This window comes from Choloepus didactylus, chromosome 5, assembly GCF_015220235.1.
Source record: "Choloepus didactylus isolate mChoDid1 chromosome 5, mChoDid1.pri, whole genome shotgun sequence".
NCBI lineage: Eukaryota > Metazoa > Chordata > Mammalia > Pilosa > Megalonychidae > Choloepus > Choloepus didactylus.
The window spans coordinates 124,698,437-124,721,144 of NC_051311.1; the positions used below are offsets into that span (position 1 = coordinate 124,698,437).

The 22,708-nt window shown below is 35.4% G+C and overlaps 1 protein-coding gene across 2 annotated transcripts in view; it reads right to left on the reverse strand.

The window, feature by feature from the left end:
* The window catches only part of MEOX2 (mesenchyme homeobox 2), a 492,584-nt gene extending 470,077 nt beyond the window's left edge, over positions 1-22,507 (reverse strand). For both annotated transcript variants that reach the window (XM_037836821.1, XM_037836822.1), the window contains exon 1: positions 21,812-22,507. In XM_037836821.1, the coding sequence (XP_037692749.1) occupies positions 21,812-22,325 (514 nt within the window). In that variant the 5' untranslated portion in view covers positions 22,326-22,507. The remainder of the gene's footprint in view (positions 1-21,811) is intronic.
* Between the last annotated feature and the right edge of the window lie 201 nt (positions 22,508-22,708).

The following is a 22,708-nucleotide window of genomic DNA, read 5'->3' on the forward strand; positions in this document are numbered from 1 at the left end:
TAATCTCCTATAGGAATAAGCAGACTTTCAGTTTCCACAGTGTTATAAGCCAGGCTTCAACATTTTTGGCTTAGAACAACAGAGCAAGCCTCCATTCCTTCAACATTTTCCACATCCTCCTTAATAACCACATAGTGCATTGACTGAGAGTACTTTTGGTAATTTATTTGCATTTCATCCTGAGATTTATAAAGAATGAAACCATTCCAGAAGATTTGTGATTGAAGGTGATACATAGGAAACTTTAAAAGCATGGTTCCATTAAACCAATCAATATTTCCCATAATCAGAAAGCAATGACCTAACAGACGATGGATTTTTCTTATTCTGGAGGCCAAAATCTAGGTAGAGAACAGAAACCTCAGAAATAAAGGGCTTCTATATTTTTTCATGAAATAATTCAGAGATTTAAATAGTTCAGCTTTAAATTTACTATCATAGTGGTTATTCCCACATCTATATATAACCAAAGCTATAACTGTGGATAAAAAGACAGCTGTCTTGTTTTAGTATCCAGTGACCGAGGCCACACTGAATAAATAGGTGCGACACTCTTTAATAGCCACAAACTTTATTTTGGTTAAAAATATCAGGATCTCTGAAAGCCAGTGTAATTATAAATTCATTGATATAAGTTCATGAGTAGGAAGATTTACTTTACAATTAAAAAAGGGGGGCCTCATCTTGTCAAATTTATTATTGTCATGCAAAAATACTTCTACATTAATCTTTAAAATATATGAATGGCATATAAATAAATTTATTTTTAAAAGAGAAAACATGAATATACAAGATTTTTGAAGGCAGGGATTATTAAGAATAATCGTATGGGCTTGACAGGCGGTGAGAAGTAGGGAAAGAACATATATTCCAGTAACTGCATCATTCTAGCCTCTGACTTACTGAAAGAGACAAAACAATTTTCTCTCTTGATCTTTCCAGTTACACTCTGGTCCTTTCAACATCATTTGTTTGAAGTTTATCAAACCTTGATGTGGTGAAAATTTTCAGTTAAAAAAAAATTCTTTGCTCAATTCAATAGTTTCTTTTAGTATTATGATTGTTGAACATAAACTAGAAGGATTTTGTATATGTGTGTGCTCAAAGAGCTAGTAATGGCATATAAAGAAGACAGGTTAAGAGAGATTTGATCTGTTATTGAAGCAAATAAATTTCTTAACCAAAACCCAGGAATGAATATAAAATTTTAGGAAAATAGCAAAGTACTATCCTTTAAATTTGTTTTGGGATACACTTTCAATTTGCCTCTTATTGTCTACTTACTTCTTTTGTGTCTCATTTGCTTCTTGATCTTTCTAAGTCTTTGGGCATTTGGATTCTCTGTTTCCCCTGCCTCTTACCTGCCCTTGAATTTCCCTAGTGAATGGCTTATTAAAGAGCAACCAGAATGCTCCCCAAAGCAGGTGGCATGCATCTGAAGTTACTTCATAGACGCTCTTTTATTTTCTCTTGAGATCAATTAAATTGAGGCATAACTCTGGTTTTCTGAAATTAAGCAAACAAACAAAAAAAGTTCTCCACAATCAATGTTTGATATTTATTCCTTAACTGTGATACTGCCTTTCAAATAAAAGTCCTTATTTAAGGATCAATTGCCATTTGATTTAAAGTAGAATATCAAATAAAGTAAAAAAAAAAAACAAACTATAGGGTTAATTTGGTTAGTGGACACAGACCTCCAGATATAATTCTTAGCCTTTCCTCTTCAAATTTCCTATATTTCCACATGTCAGACTTTCTGTTTAAGAAGCTTCCAAGGGCCCTACAAATTTCATTTTTGGCTTAGTCTCCTCACTTTTGCTGAATGTCAAGGCTTGAAGCTTGAATTCTCACTGTGGAGATCTGTTGGACTTTCTAGCAGGTGGGAAGACACGAAGGCTCCTTATGTTGCATTTCGTTTCCATTTCATTAAATCCTTTATCTCGGAGGATGAAGCAAAAGTGACTTTTGTGTTTCCTGGCAGTCTTCTGCTTCAAAGGACTTAACAGTGATTTGTTTATTTCAGAGGAAATGAAGACCAGTCAGTGATGACAGATTTATTAGTTAAGTGGACATCACACATACACACACACAAACCTTTTCTTACAGTCCAGGCATCCTTCTAATCACACTCTAAATGCTCAAGACAATGTTATACATTTTGAAAAATCAAATGCAAGTGCTTCAATATACTAAAGTTTGTGAGTTTATGTGACTTCCTCCACATACATTTCCAGAATGACCTAGATGAAAAATGAGCAGAGAAAACCAGCATTACCTTAAATTAAGAATAAAAGGTGTCCTGTTGCATTGGAAACTTCCCAGGAATTAGAACATCTTTTAGAAATAATTGAAAGGATATTAAAAGCAAAAAGTGATGAATCGCAAGGATTCAAGAAGATGTCTAGTTTTTAGAAAGAGTACTTGCAACACAGTAAACCCCTCAAACTCTTAATCATGAAATACATTCGCGTATAACGGCACTATACATTTAATTGCCGTATTAATCACTGATGAAAATTTCTTAATGTTAATTTAAATTTTCAGAGTAAATTTGAATACGCAGCAACTCTCGAGTGGTCCAAGTTATTCTTTCTCAACAAATGATCAATTTTACCAGAAAGTAAAAGTCATGAAACGCAGAGATGAAGGTCTCATCAATGGAAATTCTATTCCTTTCAGATTCAGTTAAAACAAACAAACAAACAAAAATACAGATTCCAATCAAATGGCCAGCAGTAATTAGATGGTAATATTACTAGATTAGGAAAGAACATTTATGTGCTATCAACAAAGGAAAATTTAAGCTATTTGACACCTCAATAGATAAATAGGATGAAAATTTCAAACCATAAGTTATAGAAATAATAGAAAGATCCTGAACTGGAAGTTAATCTCAGCTCTGCATATACAATCTCAAAGGTGCCACTCTCTGAGCCTGAGTATTATCATCTTTAAGATGGAGGGAGGTGGTTCTGATGATTTGCAGAATCCTTTCCAATTCTAACATTCCCAATATAGTCTAAAGGAGAGTCTTACCAGCTCTCATGATAAAGATAGAGAGAGGAGGAAATGACAAGAAGACCAAAGAAAGGAAATGTAGGAAGTTCTAGAAGACAGTTCACTTGCTTCATGATTATGTCTCAAGTCAGCCCTTGAAATATAGGAAAGCTAATACATTATAGCCATGCCTATAAAATGTCCTCCAGCATGTCTTCCATGGGCCTAAACCTTTCTCACATGGTCAAGATGACATCCATGTCATGCCAAAATAATACAGCATATATATGCAACCAACTAGCAAGCTCTCTTACTTTTCATTGTGATTTTAGCAATCAAGTCCTGGGAATAATATTTTCCATCTACAGAGTTTAATTATTTAGGATCAGTCACTACCCTATAGACCTTGAAGCATGAGAGAAAGGAATGATTAAATGGTACAAATTGAGGATATGAACAAGAATATTCTAGGAATGGATTTTATGCATGATTCATGGAATTCAAAACCTACCCTACATTAAATAGCCTCATTGTTTTACAGGATTCCTTTCGTTTTACTTCAAGAGTGATTTGATACAGTCCACAGTCTAATAGATTGTCATGCATTCATTATTTCAGAAGTATAAAGTGAGAGGTCAGAATTGAAGCAGATGTCACCCATTTTCTGACACCTTCCTGGATTTCTCTGGTTATTTTCAACACCTTCACTGCATCATTATATCCTCTTTCATGCTGTTACAACCTCTTGTTTCCATTCTTCTGTCCTATACTGTGGAACCCTTCCAGGACTCTCAAGGCGTTCTAATCCCCTTCATGTACCCACCACGTAGAACCAAGTCCATGGCACATAGTAGGCATTTAGTGAATTATGTCTGAGTTTGGGAGTTATGAGGCTACATAAACATCCATCCCCTTGGTGTGCATTCAGGCAGGGGATGGGGATGATAAGCTACAATTTAACACTAATTTCTATTTATCTAAATTGTTCTTTTCTGAATTACTTGCTTGTAATTCAGCTAGGTCTAAAATACAAATGCTGCTTCCTATAGCTAATATTTAGGTGATTGAAAATGAAGTGTAACCCCATTTAAAAGTGTAAAATGAGAAAACTTTTCCTTTTAGTTAGAAGTGTGGAGAAAATGCGAGAAAATATTCCTATCTGACCTGAGAATGCACAATGGCTTCATGAGGAAATACTTTAATATTTCTGCTTGTGACTCTTGGATTAAGCCTGTCCCTAGTTCAACACTTCTTCAGGACCCAGTTAAATTATGGATCCACTTTATTTCATTCCTTGGAATAACATATTCAAGTGCCCTATTGGTTTTGTTCGGTTTTCTCATATTCTGAATTTTCAAGGTAAAACCATTTGATTTAGAAATCACCTAATTTTACAGTGTACTAATTTGCATTTTACTTTAACTAGTGACTCTAATAGAGATGTTTTACATAGCAGTCTATTTATTCAAAGTGCTGCATATAAAAAAAATCTTTACTTTCTGTGTTCATGGAAAAAGCAATAATACTTTTTTAATTGGAAAAAATTCAGATTTACTAATCTAAAGTAAAAATAAATCAGCATTAATAAGGTAGATTACCATATCCATCCTTTACACCCCAATGGCTACAAGTATCATATGAGCAAAGTTTCAATGCAAAAGCATGCCCATAAATTTTGCTCACTAGAAATGACTAAACTCTTTTCCCTACCCTTCTTCTACATTGCCACTAAAACTTTATTACAAATTATATTTGGTCTGGCCTGATTCTTTTCCAAAACCCCTTATAAACAAGAAGAGTTGCCTGGACACTTTCACGTGCTTGGCCCAGAACTATAATATGTATGTTTCCAGCGTTCCTAAGATAGCCTGAATGCAATCATGGACATTTTTCTACTTTTTCATACTTGAGTGCACACTCTAAACTTATAAAAATTCTAACATTAATGTGCCCAGTAATATCTCTGCTTAATATGTATTAATATTGCCTTTTCTACCACGAATAGAAATGCTCAATTAATCTCTTAACAAATCTACGGATGGCTAGCCCTCCTGCTTCCCACAAACTCTAAGCTCTGCGTTCGTGGTCGCTTAATTGTGTAATGTATGACCACAGCCAAACAGGCCCAGATGTTTCATAGTATAGGCGTGAGACTCCCCAGACTTTGCTCTTCCTTGCATTTGCTCTTTTCTAGTGCCAAGATGGATACATTCTCCCCATTTTGCTCCCCAAAAGTTAAAAATCTCCTCTAACAGGTGGTTCTGTTTCTCAGCTACCTGACTCGCAATTCCTGAAAGTCAGACCAGAGATTCTAAAAGATCACCTCTTCTGAGAGACTTTAACAGTTGATAATTCTTTGTCATTAATTGCCACTCTCTGATTCTATTAAGTTTTCATACTTTCCCCCTGGAAAATCTAGCCTTGTTCCTGGCACATTCCCCACACTTTCCCAGAAAAATGTTCTCCTCCCTAGTCCTCAAGAGGCTGAAAGAATCTCCCTAGTTGACCTTACATTTTTGAATATGCTTTTATTGTTTGCCTTTACACTTCCAAAATTCACTTTTTTTTTTTTTTTTTTACATTTATGACCATGGCTATATTGAGTTTTAGTTCATTTTTTGGAGTATATCTACAATTTACTGATTGAATATCTGATTTTGCTGTTACTATGATAACGGCCAATTCCATGTTTATACATTATGTTTATGTTTAATTAGTAAGTTTCCCTTTAGGATGCATTCTGGCCTCTTCAAAACCATCAATGTACTTTATTTTAATTTTGATTGAGCAAAGCAAGCATTTCTCCCACCTTTACTAATTTCTTTGGTAAAATAATGCTCCTACGATTTACTTTCAGGTATGTCTCAACCTTTAATTGCATTTGGCTTCCTATGTGCTTGAATTCTCATAGTCTCTTTCTTGACTTGAGGGAGTTTCTGCTCTTGATGCCTCGTTCAATGGCTGAAGAGTGGGGAAGACTGCCTTTTTGTCTTGCAGTACTGCCCAAAAGGACTTTCTAGAGAATGGAAATGTGTGATCTCTGTCTGTCCAACACATTAGAGGCTAACCACATATGGCTATTTGAGCACTTGGCATGAGGCTACTGATACTGAGAAATAAAATTTTTCATTTCAACTAATTATAATTTAAATCTAAATAGCCGTCTGTGGTGATAACCACAGATAATACAAGTGGCTATTTCTAGTAAGGTTGTAACGGTCTGTTGAACAACCATGTGGGACCTTGCTCTCCACTATGTATAATGGGTAGACAGGGGCTCATTACATGATTCTTTCTTTTAACGCTGTGATTTTTCCATTTAAAAATATTTTAAATTCTCAGCAACACAACCTGTGGGGCACCAGTATTTTTTTAAAAGGCCCAGATCATTCCAAGGTGAAGCCAGTGTTGAATATTAGTATCTTGTAATATCATATTAATGAAAAGTTAGTAAATGTGGAGAACCTGACAGTTATCTTTCTTTATGAACTGGAGGAATTTGTGAAATGCAATTGATATTGAAGTCATGGATACCAGAAGTAAAAAAAAAAGTTGTCAAAATGTATAGCAATGTGGTTAGAGTTTAACTCTCTCATAGAAACAAATGCTAACTCATTTGCATAAGGAGGCTTCTTGCAAATTCTCCTTTCATCAGTTTATGTGACTAAGCATGGGGGCATGTGAGGTGATTTTTGTTAGCTTTCCCACCCCTAACTAATATGAGCCAGGCTACCTCATATGTAGTCTCTGTCAGTGTCTCAGAACAGTGTGATACAGACATGGGCTTTGTGGAACAAATCAGCATCATTATATCAAGGTCCTCATGAAAAGGAATTTTTATTTCTTCGTTTAAATTGTCTACTTGGAAAATTTAAAAATGATATATTTTTCTTTTTCAAATCACCAATTCTTCTGGCACTATCCAGTACTACAATGCAGATTGGTTGATATTCCTTACTTTTAACAATTGTCCAATAATTGCTAGTTTTATTTGATTTTTTTTAACTTTGTTAGGCTTTGGCATTTTAAATACTATGGTTACTTGACAGTACATAATATACAAAAGTCAACAATGCATAGCCTAAATCTGCCTAGATTGTTTATAGACTCTTATGCCTCATCTAAAAATAATGGAAAGAGGGCGTTCCCACACATTAGTTAAAAAGACATTGGATTTAACAGTAACAAATGTTGAAAAACATAGATACGTTACCTTTAAATATGTAAATGATTTTGCTGATCTATGGCAATTTATAGTTTTTTTTAATAAATGCATATTTATTTTTGCCCTGATTTATCACCAAATGGCAAATATATACCACACAATCAAACTATGTGACTTTAGAAAACACCCATAAACATCAATGAGACACATACATTCTCAAGTGTTCAAAAAATGGATTGATAGATGGACGGACGGATAGATAAATGCACTGATAGGCTGATGGATAAATAGATACTGTAAAAGTGGCACAATTTTAAAATTGTTGGATCTGGATACCTGGCAGATAGGGGTATGTTGAAGTCCCCTGTATAGGTTTTTATTATTTTTATAACTGTCCTGTAAATTTGAAAGTATTTTAAAATAAAAAGTTTAAAAAATTTTTTTAAAGTAGTTTAAAAATAAATTTTAAAGAAATATGGAAAAAATTGGATGTACTCTAAAGGGGACCAATTTAGAAGCCAGAAACACTTCTCACACCCTCTCCTTCACTCTCCAAGCTTTGCTATCTCACAGTTGTCCTGGAGTTTCTCATATGCCAAATCCTCAATCTCATTATAATACTGCTCCCTTCTTTCTCTCTCTTTCCTTTCATTCCAAGCTCAGTTAGTTCTTTACTATTTTCATTGACTTGCCCTCTCTGACCAAGCCCTACCTACTTTTTCATCCGTGTCTCATTTTGGTCTCTCTCTACCCTTTCTCATTCTGTTGTTTCAGAAAAGAGGCTTAAGTTGTGCCAGCAAAGCCCCTCCTTGAGTGTGTACATGGGTTGCAGTGAGGAGGGAAGAATGAAATGGGGATAAGGAAGTGTATTCATATAGTAATAGATCTTGTCCACTCATTTACATTGGTGATATATTCAATGACTTGCTTTATTGTTATGCTGAATAATCAAGAATAAAAAATAAACTATAGGGCTATTATTTTATCACAGGAAAAAAAAAAAAAAGGTAATTGAAACACTGTTTCAGTGCAATGCAATACACCAGAAGTTAGTTAACTTTAATGATGGGGATTTATTAGCTTACAAATTACAGTTCTGAGGTCATGAAAATGCCCAAATTAAGGCATCAACAGGATGATATCTTCTCCAAAGAAAGGCTCCTGTCATCTGGGACACCTCTGTCACACGGAAAAGCACACGGCTGATGTCTGCTGGTCCTCTCCCGAATTTTGTTGCTTTCAACTTGTGGCTTCAGTGGCTTTCTCTCTCAGCTTCTGTAGGTCCTCTGTTAGCTCTCCAGGGCTTTTCTTTCATCTCTCTTATCCTCTCATAAAGGACTCCAGTGAAAGGATTAAGACACACCTTGAATGGGGTGGATCACATCTCATTTGAAATAACCTAACCAAAAGGTCCCACCCACAATACATCTGCACCCACAGGAATAGATTAAAAGAGCAAGGCCTTTTCTGGAGTACATAACAGCTTACAATCAGCAGAAACCAAACATAGATAATTAGGCTTCAACTGGATATGCAACTTTCCTATGCTGTGGCCAAACATCTTCTGAATTTGCCATACTTCCAGAAGCCTGGGACCAAGAACCTCAGCAAACCCCTGACACCGAAGATTCACTTACCATGAGTAAAGCACTTTTGATTCAACTATAGGATTTACTAAGTGCTCTGTGCATCTAACCTTAGGCTAAACATCACAGAAAAAGAAAAAGAAGACATTTTCCTTTCCTTTGGGGGCCCTTGTGGTTCAAATTGAAGCTAGAGTTGTGAACTAGGGACAACAAAGAGAACTACAAGGCAAAATATAATGTATTATTATGATATATTGCTATCAATGTAGCAAGGGTAACGCACTAATATGTGTTAGTGTAGGATAGAGAACTCTCAGGTGTCAACAGCCAGCTCTTAATGCAAATACTATACATAGGTTAGAACAAAAATAAAAAATTAAAATGGGTAGGCAACATAGAACTAAACACACACACGCACACAAGTGTGTGTAAAACTAGTGAAATATGAGTAAGGTAGATGAATTGTACCAATGTCAAGTTCCTTGTTGTGACACTGAATTATAGTTATGCAAGATATTACCTTTGGGGGAGACTGGATGAAGGATGCACAGGATCTCTCCATATTATTTCTTAATGCTACATTTGAATCAACAATTGTCTCAAAATAAAAAGTTTACAAAGAAAGGGTAAGCATAAGTAAGTCCTTGGAAGAAAGATTGGTTAAAACAAAAGCAACACGAACAACACAACTGTCCCAGCTTGTTGAAAAAATCTTTAGAGATGGAGTTTGGAGATAATAGACAGAAGCCCTTTAATCTACAGTCCTAAATTCTTACAAAGGAAATTAGATAATCAGTAAGAAAGAGCATGTCTCTGGGAATTCTTGACTAAATGACAGGTGCAGAAAACCCTGTGGAAACTTCTTGGCTGTAGCTATGACCATACATATTTAGGTACCAGCATCAGAACACTGTTTTAAACTTAATAATTCACATTGTGTTCTAAAGACTAAATGAAAAGATCACTTTGTCAGAAAAGCACTCTTTAAATATACATATTTCTTATATAAAAATATGTTAAACAAAACTTCGACCTCATACAAGAGTCAGTATGCTCAAACTCTAATAAAGTATCATTGACAGACCTTAGCCACTCCATGCATCATATGAATCAAAACCTATAATTATGCATTTATATTGTATGTTTGGAACAATTGCAAGTGAATGTAGAATTCTGAGAAGAGCATAGGAGTCCATAAAGGAATGATAAAGAGAGATAACAAGGCTCAGAAGACACTATTTTGGGAGTCGTGGGGACACAGAACTAAACTAAGGGCAAGAGACATAAAAGTAGGAACAGGACAAAAAATGTAAGTTTGAGGAAGAGAATGGGTCTGGGTCGTGCTGTGTAAGAAGAAGCAACATGAATGAGGCCTAAATATAAGTCTAGTAGGAAATGAGAATTGTCCTTCAAATCATTAATGTGAATTATTCTGAAAGTAAATTAAAATTAAGGTAAAAGGTATTATTTTTACTATGCTTGGAATGGAGTTGTGTTTAGATAAAAGAGGAGAAGTTGAATTTATCGGAAGAAGCAACTTTCTTTTTAACATTTAATTGTGTGTTTTGAGGGTCTTCAGTATGAGCTAAAGATCTGGAGGAAGCATCAGAGGTCCACGTTACAGGGTGCCATAGAATATATAGTTCATTAATCGGGGGGAGAACAGATGGATCTGGTGTTTACAGATTATGGTGATGATGGGTGTGAGCAGGAGAGAAGGAGAAACCAGAAAACCAGGTCTGGTTAGCATAAGGAAAACAGCTAATCATTAATACTTTTCAGCAACTTCTGTGTATTCAATTTTTTTTTGAAAAAGGAATCAATATTTATATAAGAATGGAGATAAAAGTAATGACTTGAGAAAAGGGAGGGTTGCTTGATGTCTGCTTGTAGCTATTTTTTTTTAATTATTCTATCTTAACACAAAAAGACAAATGTACTACAGGTAAAAATCAAATTAAGAAAATTTACTTGTGCTAAATTAAAATTTGTAAAACAGATTCTTTATTTCACAAATGCATACCAAATACGATTCTGTTTAAATAAATATTTTAATTAAAGCAAAGTCCATCAGCACATCAAGATATTAAACTTTAAAATGCTATGGTCAGGATATGACTCCTGGGGATGAATCTGGACCTGGCATCGTGGGACTGAGAGTATCTTCTTGACCGAAAAGGGAATGCAAAATGAGATGAAATAGTTTCAGTGGCTGAGAGATTTCAAATGGAGTCAAGAGGTCACTCTGGTGGACATTCTTATGCACTACATAGATAACACCTCTTAGGTTTTAATGTATTGGAATAGCTAGAAGTAGATACCTGAAACTACCAAACTCCAACCCAGCAGTCTGGACTCCTGAAGATGATTATATAATAATGTAGATTACAAGGGGTGACAGTGTGATTGTGAAAACCTTGTGGATCACACCCTGTTTATCTAGTGTATGGATGGATGAGTAGAAAAATGGGGATAAAAACTAAATGACAAATAGGGTGGGATGGAAGGGATGGTTTGGGTGTTCTTTTTTCACTTTTATTTTTTATTTTTATTCTGATTCTTTCTGATGTAAGGAAAATGTTCAGAAATAGATTGTGGTGATGAACGCATACCTATATGATCATACTGTGAACAGTTGACTGTAGACCATGGATGATTGTATGGTGTGTGAATATATTTCAATAAAAATGAACTTAAAAAAAATGCTATGGTACATTGTATGAGGTGTCAAAAAAAAAATGCAGGCGCATTGGCAGTTGATGACAAGAATTACAGCCTTAAAAAATTAGAAAATTGAAGCCAAGAAAGTAGACCAATGTATATATTTATAAAACAAGGATGAAAAATAGGCAAGATAAGCACAAAATGAGATTTGGGGATAGGTAGTTTATATCAAAGCAAAGCACTTTTTCAAAATCGATTTTGTTCACTCAAAAGCAATAGCCAATATTTTAAATGATGCTGAAATGTTTTTATACTGAGAAGCACTAAAAACTTAAGGTTTCAAAATATTTTATGAGGGAGATTTTTCATTTAAGGGCACTAGGCTGAAGTCAGGATGTGGACGCTCAGCTGCCACTAGTTGGCTGAATGGACAGACATTACTTAACTGCTCTGGCGCATCCCCTCACCTAGGAAATACATTCATTGAACTGAATGATGGCTTGTGTCCCTTCTAGTGTCTTGATAATTCTGATTCTAATGAGCTGTTTAAACATTATAGATTACAACTCACTAAGAAAATATTGACAAATCAAGTCTACGCTAATATCCAAGAATAACAAACCAGTTCTGTGCAGTTGGTCCTTATGGTCGCTACTGTGTATTGTTGAACAGTTAATGTCTTGTTCTTCTCCCTGTACCCTCTTCCTACCCCTGCCCAGTTCTTCCATTACCTAAGAGACAAAATCACTGTTCATTTGAACTTTTCTCATTTGAGGGATTAAACTGCTATGAATCTGAGAGCTCTGAAAGAGTTAACTCTTGGCATTTGCAATTTTAATATAGCATTTGATTCTTCTATGTATTCAAAACCAGCTGCCAAGAACCATCACGTAAAATAATTCTAAATGTTTCATAAGTGTATTTCTGGATTCCACACACTACACAGTGGGTGTAGGGAATGTCACTAAGCTAAATACAGAGAACCTAGCCAATTATCCAGGACTTGCAACTCCGGGGAGTTTTATTATTCCTTATTGCCTTAACCTAAGTAGTAATAATCAAGATGTTATTAAATATAAATAAATTAAAAACTACAAAAACAAACAAGTAAACCATTTTCAATGTCAAAAGAAATAATCAGCAAAATAAAACTAACTGCTTATATGCATTTTATATGGGACAAAATAAACTTTTAGTAGTATTTGCATATTTGCCATTCAGGAAGGTCTCCAAATGGAACCACCGAAAAGTACAAAGAGCTACAGTGCATAAATTCTTTTGCCAATAAACTTTATAACCTAGCAGGAAAATGCCATGCCCAACTGGCTAGTTAACAGCTTAAACTGAGACCTGAAATTTCATTGTTATGTTTGAATTCCTTCGGTTTAAGTTTTGTTCCCTCTTTATTAAATGCCCCTCTGTACACATCTCTAGAACACAGATTTTGATGAATAAGTAACAGAAGACAGCAGAGAACAGAAGATTGAGACCTCCCAGCCTTTTTTTTGAAAAGGCTGAAGAATAGGAATTTCAAGAAAAGTGAAGACAACTAGAACCTTTTACATAATTTGGTCTAGAACGCACCCTAAATTTCAAGAAAATGCCACACATCTTTTGATTCTAGGAAGGGTGTGTATTATTTAAAATCTTCAGAAATCTTTTATGCAACACTATAGTAAAATACAAATAAACAGCTAACATAAGGCATTGTTTTCAGATGGTATGTATCCATCATATAATTTGATAAACAATAAAAACTTTTGATATATGATAAAAATAATAACTAACACTTACTGAGGCAGATATTGTGCTGTTTTATGTATATTAGCTCAGCTTAATTTTTAGGAAACTAAGGTACAGAGACGTTAAAATACCACCCAAGGGGACACAGCTAGTGAGACACAGAGCCACGGTTTGACCCCAGACGTTGCAGACCTGCTCTCCACATTTCCACTTTGTGGCCCGGGTCCTGGAAATAGACTTATATGGATTCCACCCACTGAGCCCCCAGCTCTAGCTTCTGGTTGTGTTTGGCCAATGGAGGCAACAGAAGAAGATTAGAAGACATGAAGACAGGTTACTGAATCCTGTTTAACATCAGCTACAATCCTCCACCTATGTCACAACTTTGCCAGAAGGGTTCTGTCCTATTGCTACCAACAGTGTGGTAAAAGCTACCTCTACTTCCCCCTTCAGGCTTTGGGGAGTTAACGTTTTCCAGTTGTGAACAAACACCAGGTGATTCACCATTTCCTGTTGCTTCCCTACATGCTGCCCGCCATCAAATAGTCAGCATCAAACTCCCTTCCTTTCCAGTGTGCCACCTATTTCCTTGCCTGAGATGATGACTAAAAAGTAAGATAAATCTTTTGCAATTTATTGACTAATAGGTAAATAAGCAAGAGAAAAATAGTTCTGCCATTTCTTTTTATTTTCCGGAACACCTGGGTATCCAAGAATAAATTTGACTGAGCCCCACTTCTAGGAAGAAAGAATAGCTCTGGAAGGAAAGGAATCTGTAATTCCCTGAACTTTGATGGTGGAGCTTAAAAAGGTACTAATCCTGGAAACATGGATGGCAGCAAGCTGGTAGATTAGATGCCTAAACTCGGGCTCTATTGTCATCAATCTGTCTCAATAGTTCACATCTAGAGGCTACCTAGTTTAACGTATCCAGATCCTTTTATATGTAAAATAAGAAAACAAAATCCAATGTAAAATTAGTCTGTCTTTGGGAATATTTCCATGGTTAAAGTTTACAAACATACTGAAATCTTATTTTACTTGTGAAAAATAATATATTAGAATAAACGTCACTTAATTTAAATCTACCCAGTTAGTAGTAAAGCACCCTTTATATAGTTCTTTAAAATGTGAAAGCCATTTGTTAAATTATTGATGTCCTACAAAATCCAGGGTAAATTATTTCTTAGTTCCCAAGAAAGACCAAGTTTTCATGGTATAATTAGATTTTCCTGAGCCACATGTTTTAGTTATCAAAATAAAATCATTTATTTATGACGTTTACTTTTTATTCATTGTTCATTTTATAAGTTTCTGCCCCCCCTTTTCTTTTTTTTTTTTTTTTTTTTTTTTTTGAAGAATAAGAATACACCTCAGTTTAGTTTGCCCATTTTTCAGACCGCTAACAACAATCGTTCAAAATTTACCCGTGCGGTCTAGGCAATAAGGAGCCTGCCTCTACTGACAACGACTTTCACCACCACATTTGCAAATAACTGTCACTTTGCAAAAATAAGTTTCTATTTGGGTGTCATTTCTGGCAAAGCTTTAAGCTGATATTTCAAAGAGTAAAATTCCAGGTCTTTAAAATTCTCCTGGCATCTGCCAAGCTAAGCTGAACCCTCCTCTAGGTTTCCGCAGAGCCTGAGAGGAGAAATGACTTCATCTTACTCATTTTCTTGCCCACAGTCTTGTAAGATAACTGGCCAGCTTCTTTTTTCTTGTAGCATTATGAGAATTTCTTGAAGCATGTGGAGAATAATGAGTTAGGGGAAGAGGAAAACAAAAGAAAACAAAAACTGCAGGGGAGTTGGCAAGTTTGATTTTTATGACTATCATGGTTACCAGCTTCGTCATGTTGGACTCTCCACACAGCTGTATTTGTTTCAAGCTTAATATTTTATTTTGTAATTGGAACATTTAGCATTATATTATGTTCTTTAATGTGGATGCTCTAAATCAGATTTACCACAACCAAGAAATTCAATTTAGAGTTCTATCAATCTATCTATTAATATATACATCTGTGTATATTAAGACTTTAAATAAATGGGTTATTGTAGTGTGACTTAAGCATAGCCACTATAATTCTGTACCCTCCCTGTTCTTTTCCCTTTTTTGTCATTAATCTTTCTATTAAAACAGGATAAAAAAAATTTTTTAATAAACACCTTACATTCATAATTTCAATCGCTATAGCCTATCTCAAAAAACATAACTACAACATCTTAAGGAAAGCTTATGCAAACAAACAACGAATATTTAAATACATTTGGAACATTCAAACTGAAGTGAATCTATGAAATTTTTAAGACCAATGACTTTTGAATTTAAAGCTTTAATCAATACCTTAAAGTTTTAACCACTAGGAGTTATTACTTGGCAAATGTGTCTTATATTTGCAATAAAAGTAAAAATTTTAAAGATGTAAGAAGTGTCACCAATGTATGCAAATATTTTGGAATTATTGAACTTTTAGTCAATGCTAAATGTATGAAATACCATGGCAATAAGATCACTTAAAGATCCAATATAAATTTTTCAAGTCTGTATAATATAAAATAAAACTAATTATTTTTTACTTATTTTGAATAATCCTCTCTTCCATCCAAACCCTTCACAAACCTATATAGACATAATACAGATTTCACCTGATTATTCTTATTCATACGCACATGAAACAGACCAAAAAAACATATCATAAAACATTTTCATAACCCTATAAAAACTAATATTCCAATAAACAGTATCCCATTTAGATAGAATAACTAAGGCATAAATTCAGAAGTATTATACTTTCGTGGAAAATGTAATATTATAAATGAAGGCTTCATGAATAATGGCATATTTTTAATATATTTAAATCTTCAAATATAGAGGAAAATGAACAATTCACCCATTCGGTCATATATGACTGTATACTCTTACCAAGTACCTTTCTGTAAGCTTAATAATAAACATGTTAAAAAGTTTTAAATAGAAATACCTATTTTTAAACATAAAAACAACACCTGAAATTTATACAAGCGGACGAAAAGATACATTACTGATTATTTTGTATCATAAAGTATCATCTGACACAACCTTCTTAAGAGGAAAAATAAGCATTTTACGTTTTTAAAATATAACTGAAATAAATAGAACTGTTGGAGAAAACAGATTTAGATTAATTTTGCCTCAACATAGGTAATGCAAATCAAAGGTAATCAGAAATCTAAATGGCCATTGCCATTATAAGTTTGACTACATGAAACCAATGAAATATTCCACAAGGTTCTCTCCTATTAGATTTTTGAACCTGAATGATAACATAGAGAGTTTTGCAGCTAACTTTATTTTGTGGTGTTGCTCCTTCTCTATTTGTAGGCTTCAGTTCAATATTGCTCTTCAAAGAAATCATCATAAGAGCATCATAACAAAGACAGACAAAACACCAGCGCCTCATAATCTTTATAATCTTTACAAAATACTTACTGCTGATAAATAAACCATGTTAATGACTAAAACACATAATGCATGTAAATAAGTTGTAACAATAAAATGTGTCTTGTTGCTTAAATATATTAAATAGGAAATACATCCCACTTACTTCCATTTCTAACATGTGGACTATGTTCTTGGATCGTGTTTCATCTTTTTTTTTTTTCCTTTGATTGTAACTGTTGGAATAAATCACCAATACCATAAGCTGGGAAATACAATTTAATTGGCCCCTCAAGAATTAATCCCTCTCATTTTATGATTATAGTCAAGGGAAAAAGTGTTACTGATGATAGTCTCACTTCATGTACTAATATATTTTCCACAAAATGTTTTATTATTATAAATGCAATAAGGCAAAAACACAGAAAATTTGGGATAGAGAGACAAATCATCCATAAGCATTAACTCAACTAATATTAATTAAGAAATTCCTGTGAGCATTTTATTTGCTGATCTTTCTCCGCCCTTAACATTCATCATTTGTGATGTCTGCAACCCTCATAGTGATGCTTGGAAAAGAAATACATTCTGAAATTGCGGAAATACATAACTGAAATGAATACAGTCTAAAACTAAGATGTATTATTGCACTGTATTGTTATTTTCTCACTTGAAGTGAAAACTCAAAAGCCTCACATCATAGTTTTGTGTTTCAAGTTGCCATTTAATAGAGTAAATGAATAAATTGCCCAACCAAGGCAGCATTACCAGCCCAAATAAATGGAAAAGATTTATATGTAGGGACTTCTTACATTATTCAGCTATTCATTTACCCATAGGATGACATTTCTCAAATGAAAAAATAATGTAATTCTTCCATTAAATATGGAATTATTCTCTCAAAGTCCCCAAGTCTGACAGAGGGCATTGACCCTTTTGCTACTGCCTTTCTGTTTAAAATTAATTTTTTAGGATGTTTAGTTCTTATAATAAATATTATAAATTATGATAAATCCCAGCTCTATGATAAAGGGTCTTTGTTTTCAAACACAGGTAAAACAAAGTAGTGATTAATTTTTTTATTATTTTATCAGCAGAAATCAGCATATTGGGTGCCAGCATAATGGTTTTCATTGATAACTACTGTAGGCAAAGACTAAATTTGTAAGTCCTTAGTGTGGGTTTTTAACTGGAATGAAATTTTGAGTGGTATGATGCCTCCTGCTAAATGCTTTTTTTCTTTTTTTTCCAAATGAGTGATGCATAAAGAGATTTATGCAGAACTGGGAACTACTACTATTTTTATCTGTATTTTTCCTTACAGTCATTGCTCACTTTCTACAATAAAACACCTTAATTCAAAAGGAAGTGCTATTCTTGAATTTTTAGTGTAATCATTTGAGAATACTCAAATGGCTCAGTGGTACTTAGAATTTTTTTATATCGGGTCACTATAGAAAAATATTCATACCCAGAATTGAACTATCACTCCAAGAAAAAGAATGGAAATAGTATTTTTATTCCATAGCTTTGAGATATTTAATTTGTTCAATATTCTCCCATAATCTTCAAATCCAATAGACTTTACTATTTTAATTCTAGCAAGCACAGAAAAGCCATAATCCAATAACTCAGAAATGAATAATAAAGTCACTTTTTTTTCTTTCAGAAAACTTGATCAGGATATCTAAGAAAAATTTTAATATATTACCTGAATTAGGATGCGCAAGATATTATTCTTAGTTTAAATGTATTTCTTAAATGTGATTCTTCCAGCTTATTAAATGTATTACTTGCCTGTCTTTTGGCATAGCCAGGCATATAGGCACACATAATTTGACAACAAATGTTTTATGATCTGGTAGGTGTAATAAAATACTTGCAATTTTACAAGAATCTAATATCATTCAAAACTTAGTAAAATCTACTTCCCCGAATCACTTTCCCTTTTTGATATAATTTTTATTTTTATTTCTTAAGTGAAATATATACTTAAATTCATTAAATAAATTTGAATATAAAATATTTTCAAATTTGTACTGCATATTGCCTACATAAAAGCTAAAGTTAGATTGACTAAACAACTTTGGTTCTTTTAACTGCATGTGGGCAGTTTATACTTATTGCTATATAGTTTGGAGAACAATCAACTCTAATTGAAGTCAAGCAATTCACACTATTTATAGACATTTTTCAGAATCACCTATTTTGTATGATTATTTTAAGTACAGCTGTAAATTACAGCTGTAAAGTTTTGATTTTTAAGAGCTTCTTTGAAGACGTGGCAGATGTTGGCTTTGCTAATGATACTGGAAAGCTGAGAGGGTTCAATGTTGCAAAAAATGTTTAGCACACATGAAAAATAAGGGCGCAGTCTTCCATTAAATTTGGTTATTTTCAGTTTTCAATAAACTATGATGGAAGCCTATTGTCAATAACTATTTGTTTCTAGACTTCCTAAGGTGCTTGGGTTTGTATCTGTGTGTTTATGTGTGTTTGGGGAGAGGAAATGTGTGAAAATGCACAGTGGAAAATGCTATAAAATGTAATCTTTGCTCCATTACTATGGATAAAAATGTAACATTTTAAATGTTTTTATTGTTTTTAAAGAGTTTCTGGTGTTTAAAATTGTATTAGAATTCAACATGGTTATGCACTCATAAACAATCTGGATATTGGAGGCAGAATAAAGAATTTTGGCTCCAACTTTGCCGTGCATTTTTGAATTGCATTTACTTTCAAATATAAATATGTAGTAAATATAAATTGTCTTGCGAAATACAAATGGTGTCTATTAGTCATGATGTGATTTTCACCTAGCATAACTTGAAATGTTCAGAAATAAATTTAACATATTTTTTAGAAATGTTGATATATTAAAATTGTGCTATAAACAATATGTTAACAATATACCAGAACTATAATCATTTTCTATTTTGCTTTTAATTCTTGCTAGATCAAGACGTCTTTATATTACTATGAAACGAAATAGACCAAACACAAATCATACAAGATCAAAAGCAATATCACAGGAGGATATCTTGAATTTAAATCTATCTCAAGATCTAAAACTATTAACTCAGTGAAATTGGCAAATAAAATTTCACTTCCAATACATGCACATATATTTAACCAGAAACCACGGTGATATTTTCTTTTAGTTCAACAAAATTTCTTTCAAAATATCTCATTAAAAACAAAAAGCTCACTCTAAGTCTCCAGTGAGACTATCTTTGGTGATGACAAATTGTATTCCCCATTCAAACTATACTTTATTAATACTTTGTGTAGGTTGCACAAACTTGTTTGTTCCTCCAGTACTCTAGTTATTAGCTTCAACATGTAAGATGGTTCTCTCCTGCCAAAGGGGACTAGAACTATGATTGAGCCAAATTTCTTAAGAAAGTTTTTAGTTAATTAATTTAATGGAACCATTTCTTAGATCCCATTTTCCATAACTGCCTCAACCAAAATAACATGTGTCTGTAGGAAAATTCAGCTTGCCCTTAAAAGTCTTAGGTAAGCACAAGATGCATAAAGAACAATCCATGATACAGATTTCTCACTGAAGAAATGAACAGTAAAAGCTCCTAGTAATTGCAAAAGTACGCTGACCAATCTGAACTGGGATTTGCTTCCAAAAGTTACGCTATACCAAATGGTCCATCTATAAAAATGTCACTGCATTCCAAAAGCAGCATTTTTTATTCCCTCTGATGATGATGGAAACCTTCTTGTCACGATTAGCCTTTTAATACACTGTCTTAAGAGAGTTTCAGTTAAGGTTAATAAATCCACTAAAAATGAGTGACACTGCCGGTAACTTCCTTAGATATAAACGAAATCATGATGGAACATTAAAAGTTCACCCCTGACCTTGAAAAGTAAAAGTCAGATTTTGAGATTATGACAGAAGAATACATCCCACACTAAAGCAGAGCAACTGACACCATTGCTGAGGAGTATGAAGTACGCGGCTCAATCATTGCCATTTATAGTGGGTTTTACCTAAAGTTTCATAAAAAATTTAAAATTTTGCAATACCTGGGAATACCTTTTAAGACTATTAAACTGACCCCGCAAAGGGAGAAAAATATGCAAATATTATATTAAACAAATGACAACTTCCAAAAAGATGGAACCCAGGTTGCGCAGCAGCCCCAGAAATAAAACTCAGAACCTCCTTCATTGTAAAATAACTTAATCCGTAAGGATACCGATAGGTAAGGGGTTTTAGGAACTGCCTGGAAAACTACGAGTTTTTCCGGATTACCACAGTTCACTCGGTAGTCTGTGCCTTCAAGCACCAGAGTTCAGGAAGGCTCCTCTTTTGCGTGGCTATTCAAGTTACCCCACGAAGATCAGTGCCTCCTGCGCTCACCCGCCTTTAGGAGCCCCAGGCCCGCAGGGAACCAGCATTACCGGAGTTGCCGTTGGCCTCCCAATGCTTGTCCCGGATGATACTCAATTTGCCGAGGATTATTTCACTTTTGAAACTCGGCGTCTTTCTTCAGATTGCCACCACATGAATATGAACTATTAAGTGTCGCCTTTCTTTCAGACTCTGGACATCTATTTACTTACAAATTTGCACATTCCTTAATATCTTCTGAATTCCTAGATACCGTTTTCCTTCCAAAGGAAGGGGAAAATTTTACCATTTGGAATAAGATGCTATTTAAAGAACCCTGAAATCAGAATTAAAAAAAAAAAAAAAAAACTAGAACTTTTTTTTTTTCTCATGCGCTCTGCCAAGTTCCATTGCAAGTTCCAAATATTGTGCAATAATTCGGAACTCCAGTTAACGGTGGGAAAAATCGAGCCATTCCGACTCCGGAATTTGCAAAGAAGTCACAGAGTGGCACCGCACGCAGCCAACGCTGCATCCCGGGGCGACTCCCTTTCCCCATCCATCTAAAGGACACGCTTCGCAATCAATTTCACCTACTGTCACTTGTCCTTTTTTCTCGACCTTCTGGTAAACTAGTTTGGGACCTGGGAGAGCTTAGGGCTGCTGCCTGCCTACATGCATGTGTTTTGTCCACGGAGAAACGCGTGCCCTTATCCCCCCTTCCCCGCCCGCTTCCAAAACACGACCAAAGCAACTCAGCTGAATTAGGCAGCGGGGAACTAGAGGACAAGACATGCTCCATCTTTCCTGCCGCTTCACTGTATTGAGGGAAATCTTTCCTGGCATCTCCCCGCCCCCTTTACAATTCCGCGCCCTCACCTGAGCTGTCGCTTTTCCTCTTGCCGCCACTTCTCTTCTCCGCCTCTGCGGGCGACAGCGCCTGGCGGCCGTAGTCCCCCGGCGCGCACGCTGCTCCGGTCGGGGTGCTGGAACCCAAACTGGAGGAGTTGGAACACAGGACCGGCGGGCTGTTCCCCAGCTCCGGGGGTCCTCCTGAGTCGGGCTGGAGGCAAAGGCTGTGCCGAGTCGCGCTCGGAGGGGAGGACATCTGCGGGAGGTGCCAGTTGGTTTGCAGAGCCTGGTGCTGCTGCTGCTGGTGGTGGTGATGGTGGTGATGGTGATGGTGGTGGTGCCCCCTGTGATGCTGGCTGGCAAACATGCTCTCCTCGTTGGGGTATCCCGTGATTATGCAAGAAGAGGAAGAAGTGGAGAGCTCAGGGTAGGACATATGGTCAGATCTTCCATGGAGGGCAAGAGAGGACTGGGAGAACGGGTGCAAGCCTTGCGCCGTGGCGTGAGGGCTGCGCAGGCAGCCAAAGAGAGGGTGTTCCATAGCATGCAAGTCTCGGGTTCCAGGCAGAAGACTTCACGAAGGTTCTAAACGCCACCACCCTCTGTCAGTTTTCACTGGAGACAGTGTGACTTTCCCCCTCCCAAAGCAACAGCAGCGCACGTTTCTGCGGAACGTGGAGAATCCCGGTCCTGAGCCCTAGCGGCCAGTCTTCTTTACGTATAAACACTCGGACCTTGGGGAGCTTCCCTCCGAGCTACTCGATGTCAAGAGTAGGAGAGGTTGAAGCCAAAAGAAGGTGGTCCCAGAGAACCAGTTTCAGGGGGAAACGGCTCTGAGAGGTTATAAATAGAGTGTAATGTGAGCTGGGGGCTGGCTTAGGAGCCCAGCGCTGACCACATGCAAACTCGCTCCAAAACTCCCGC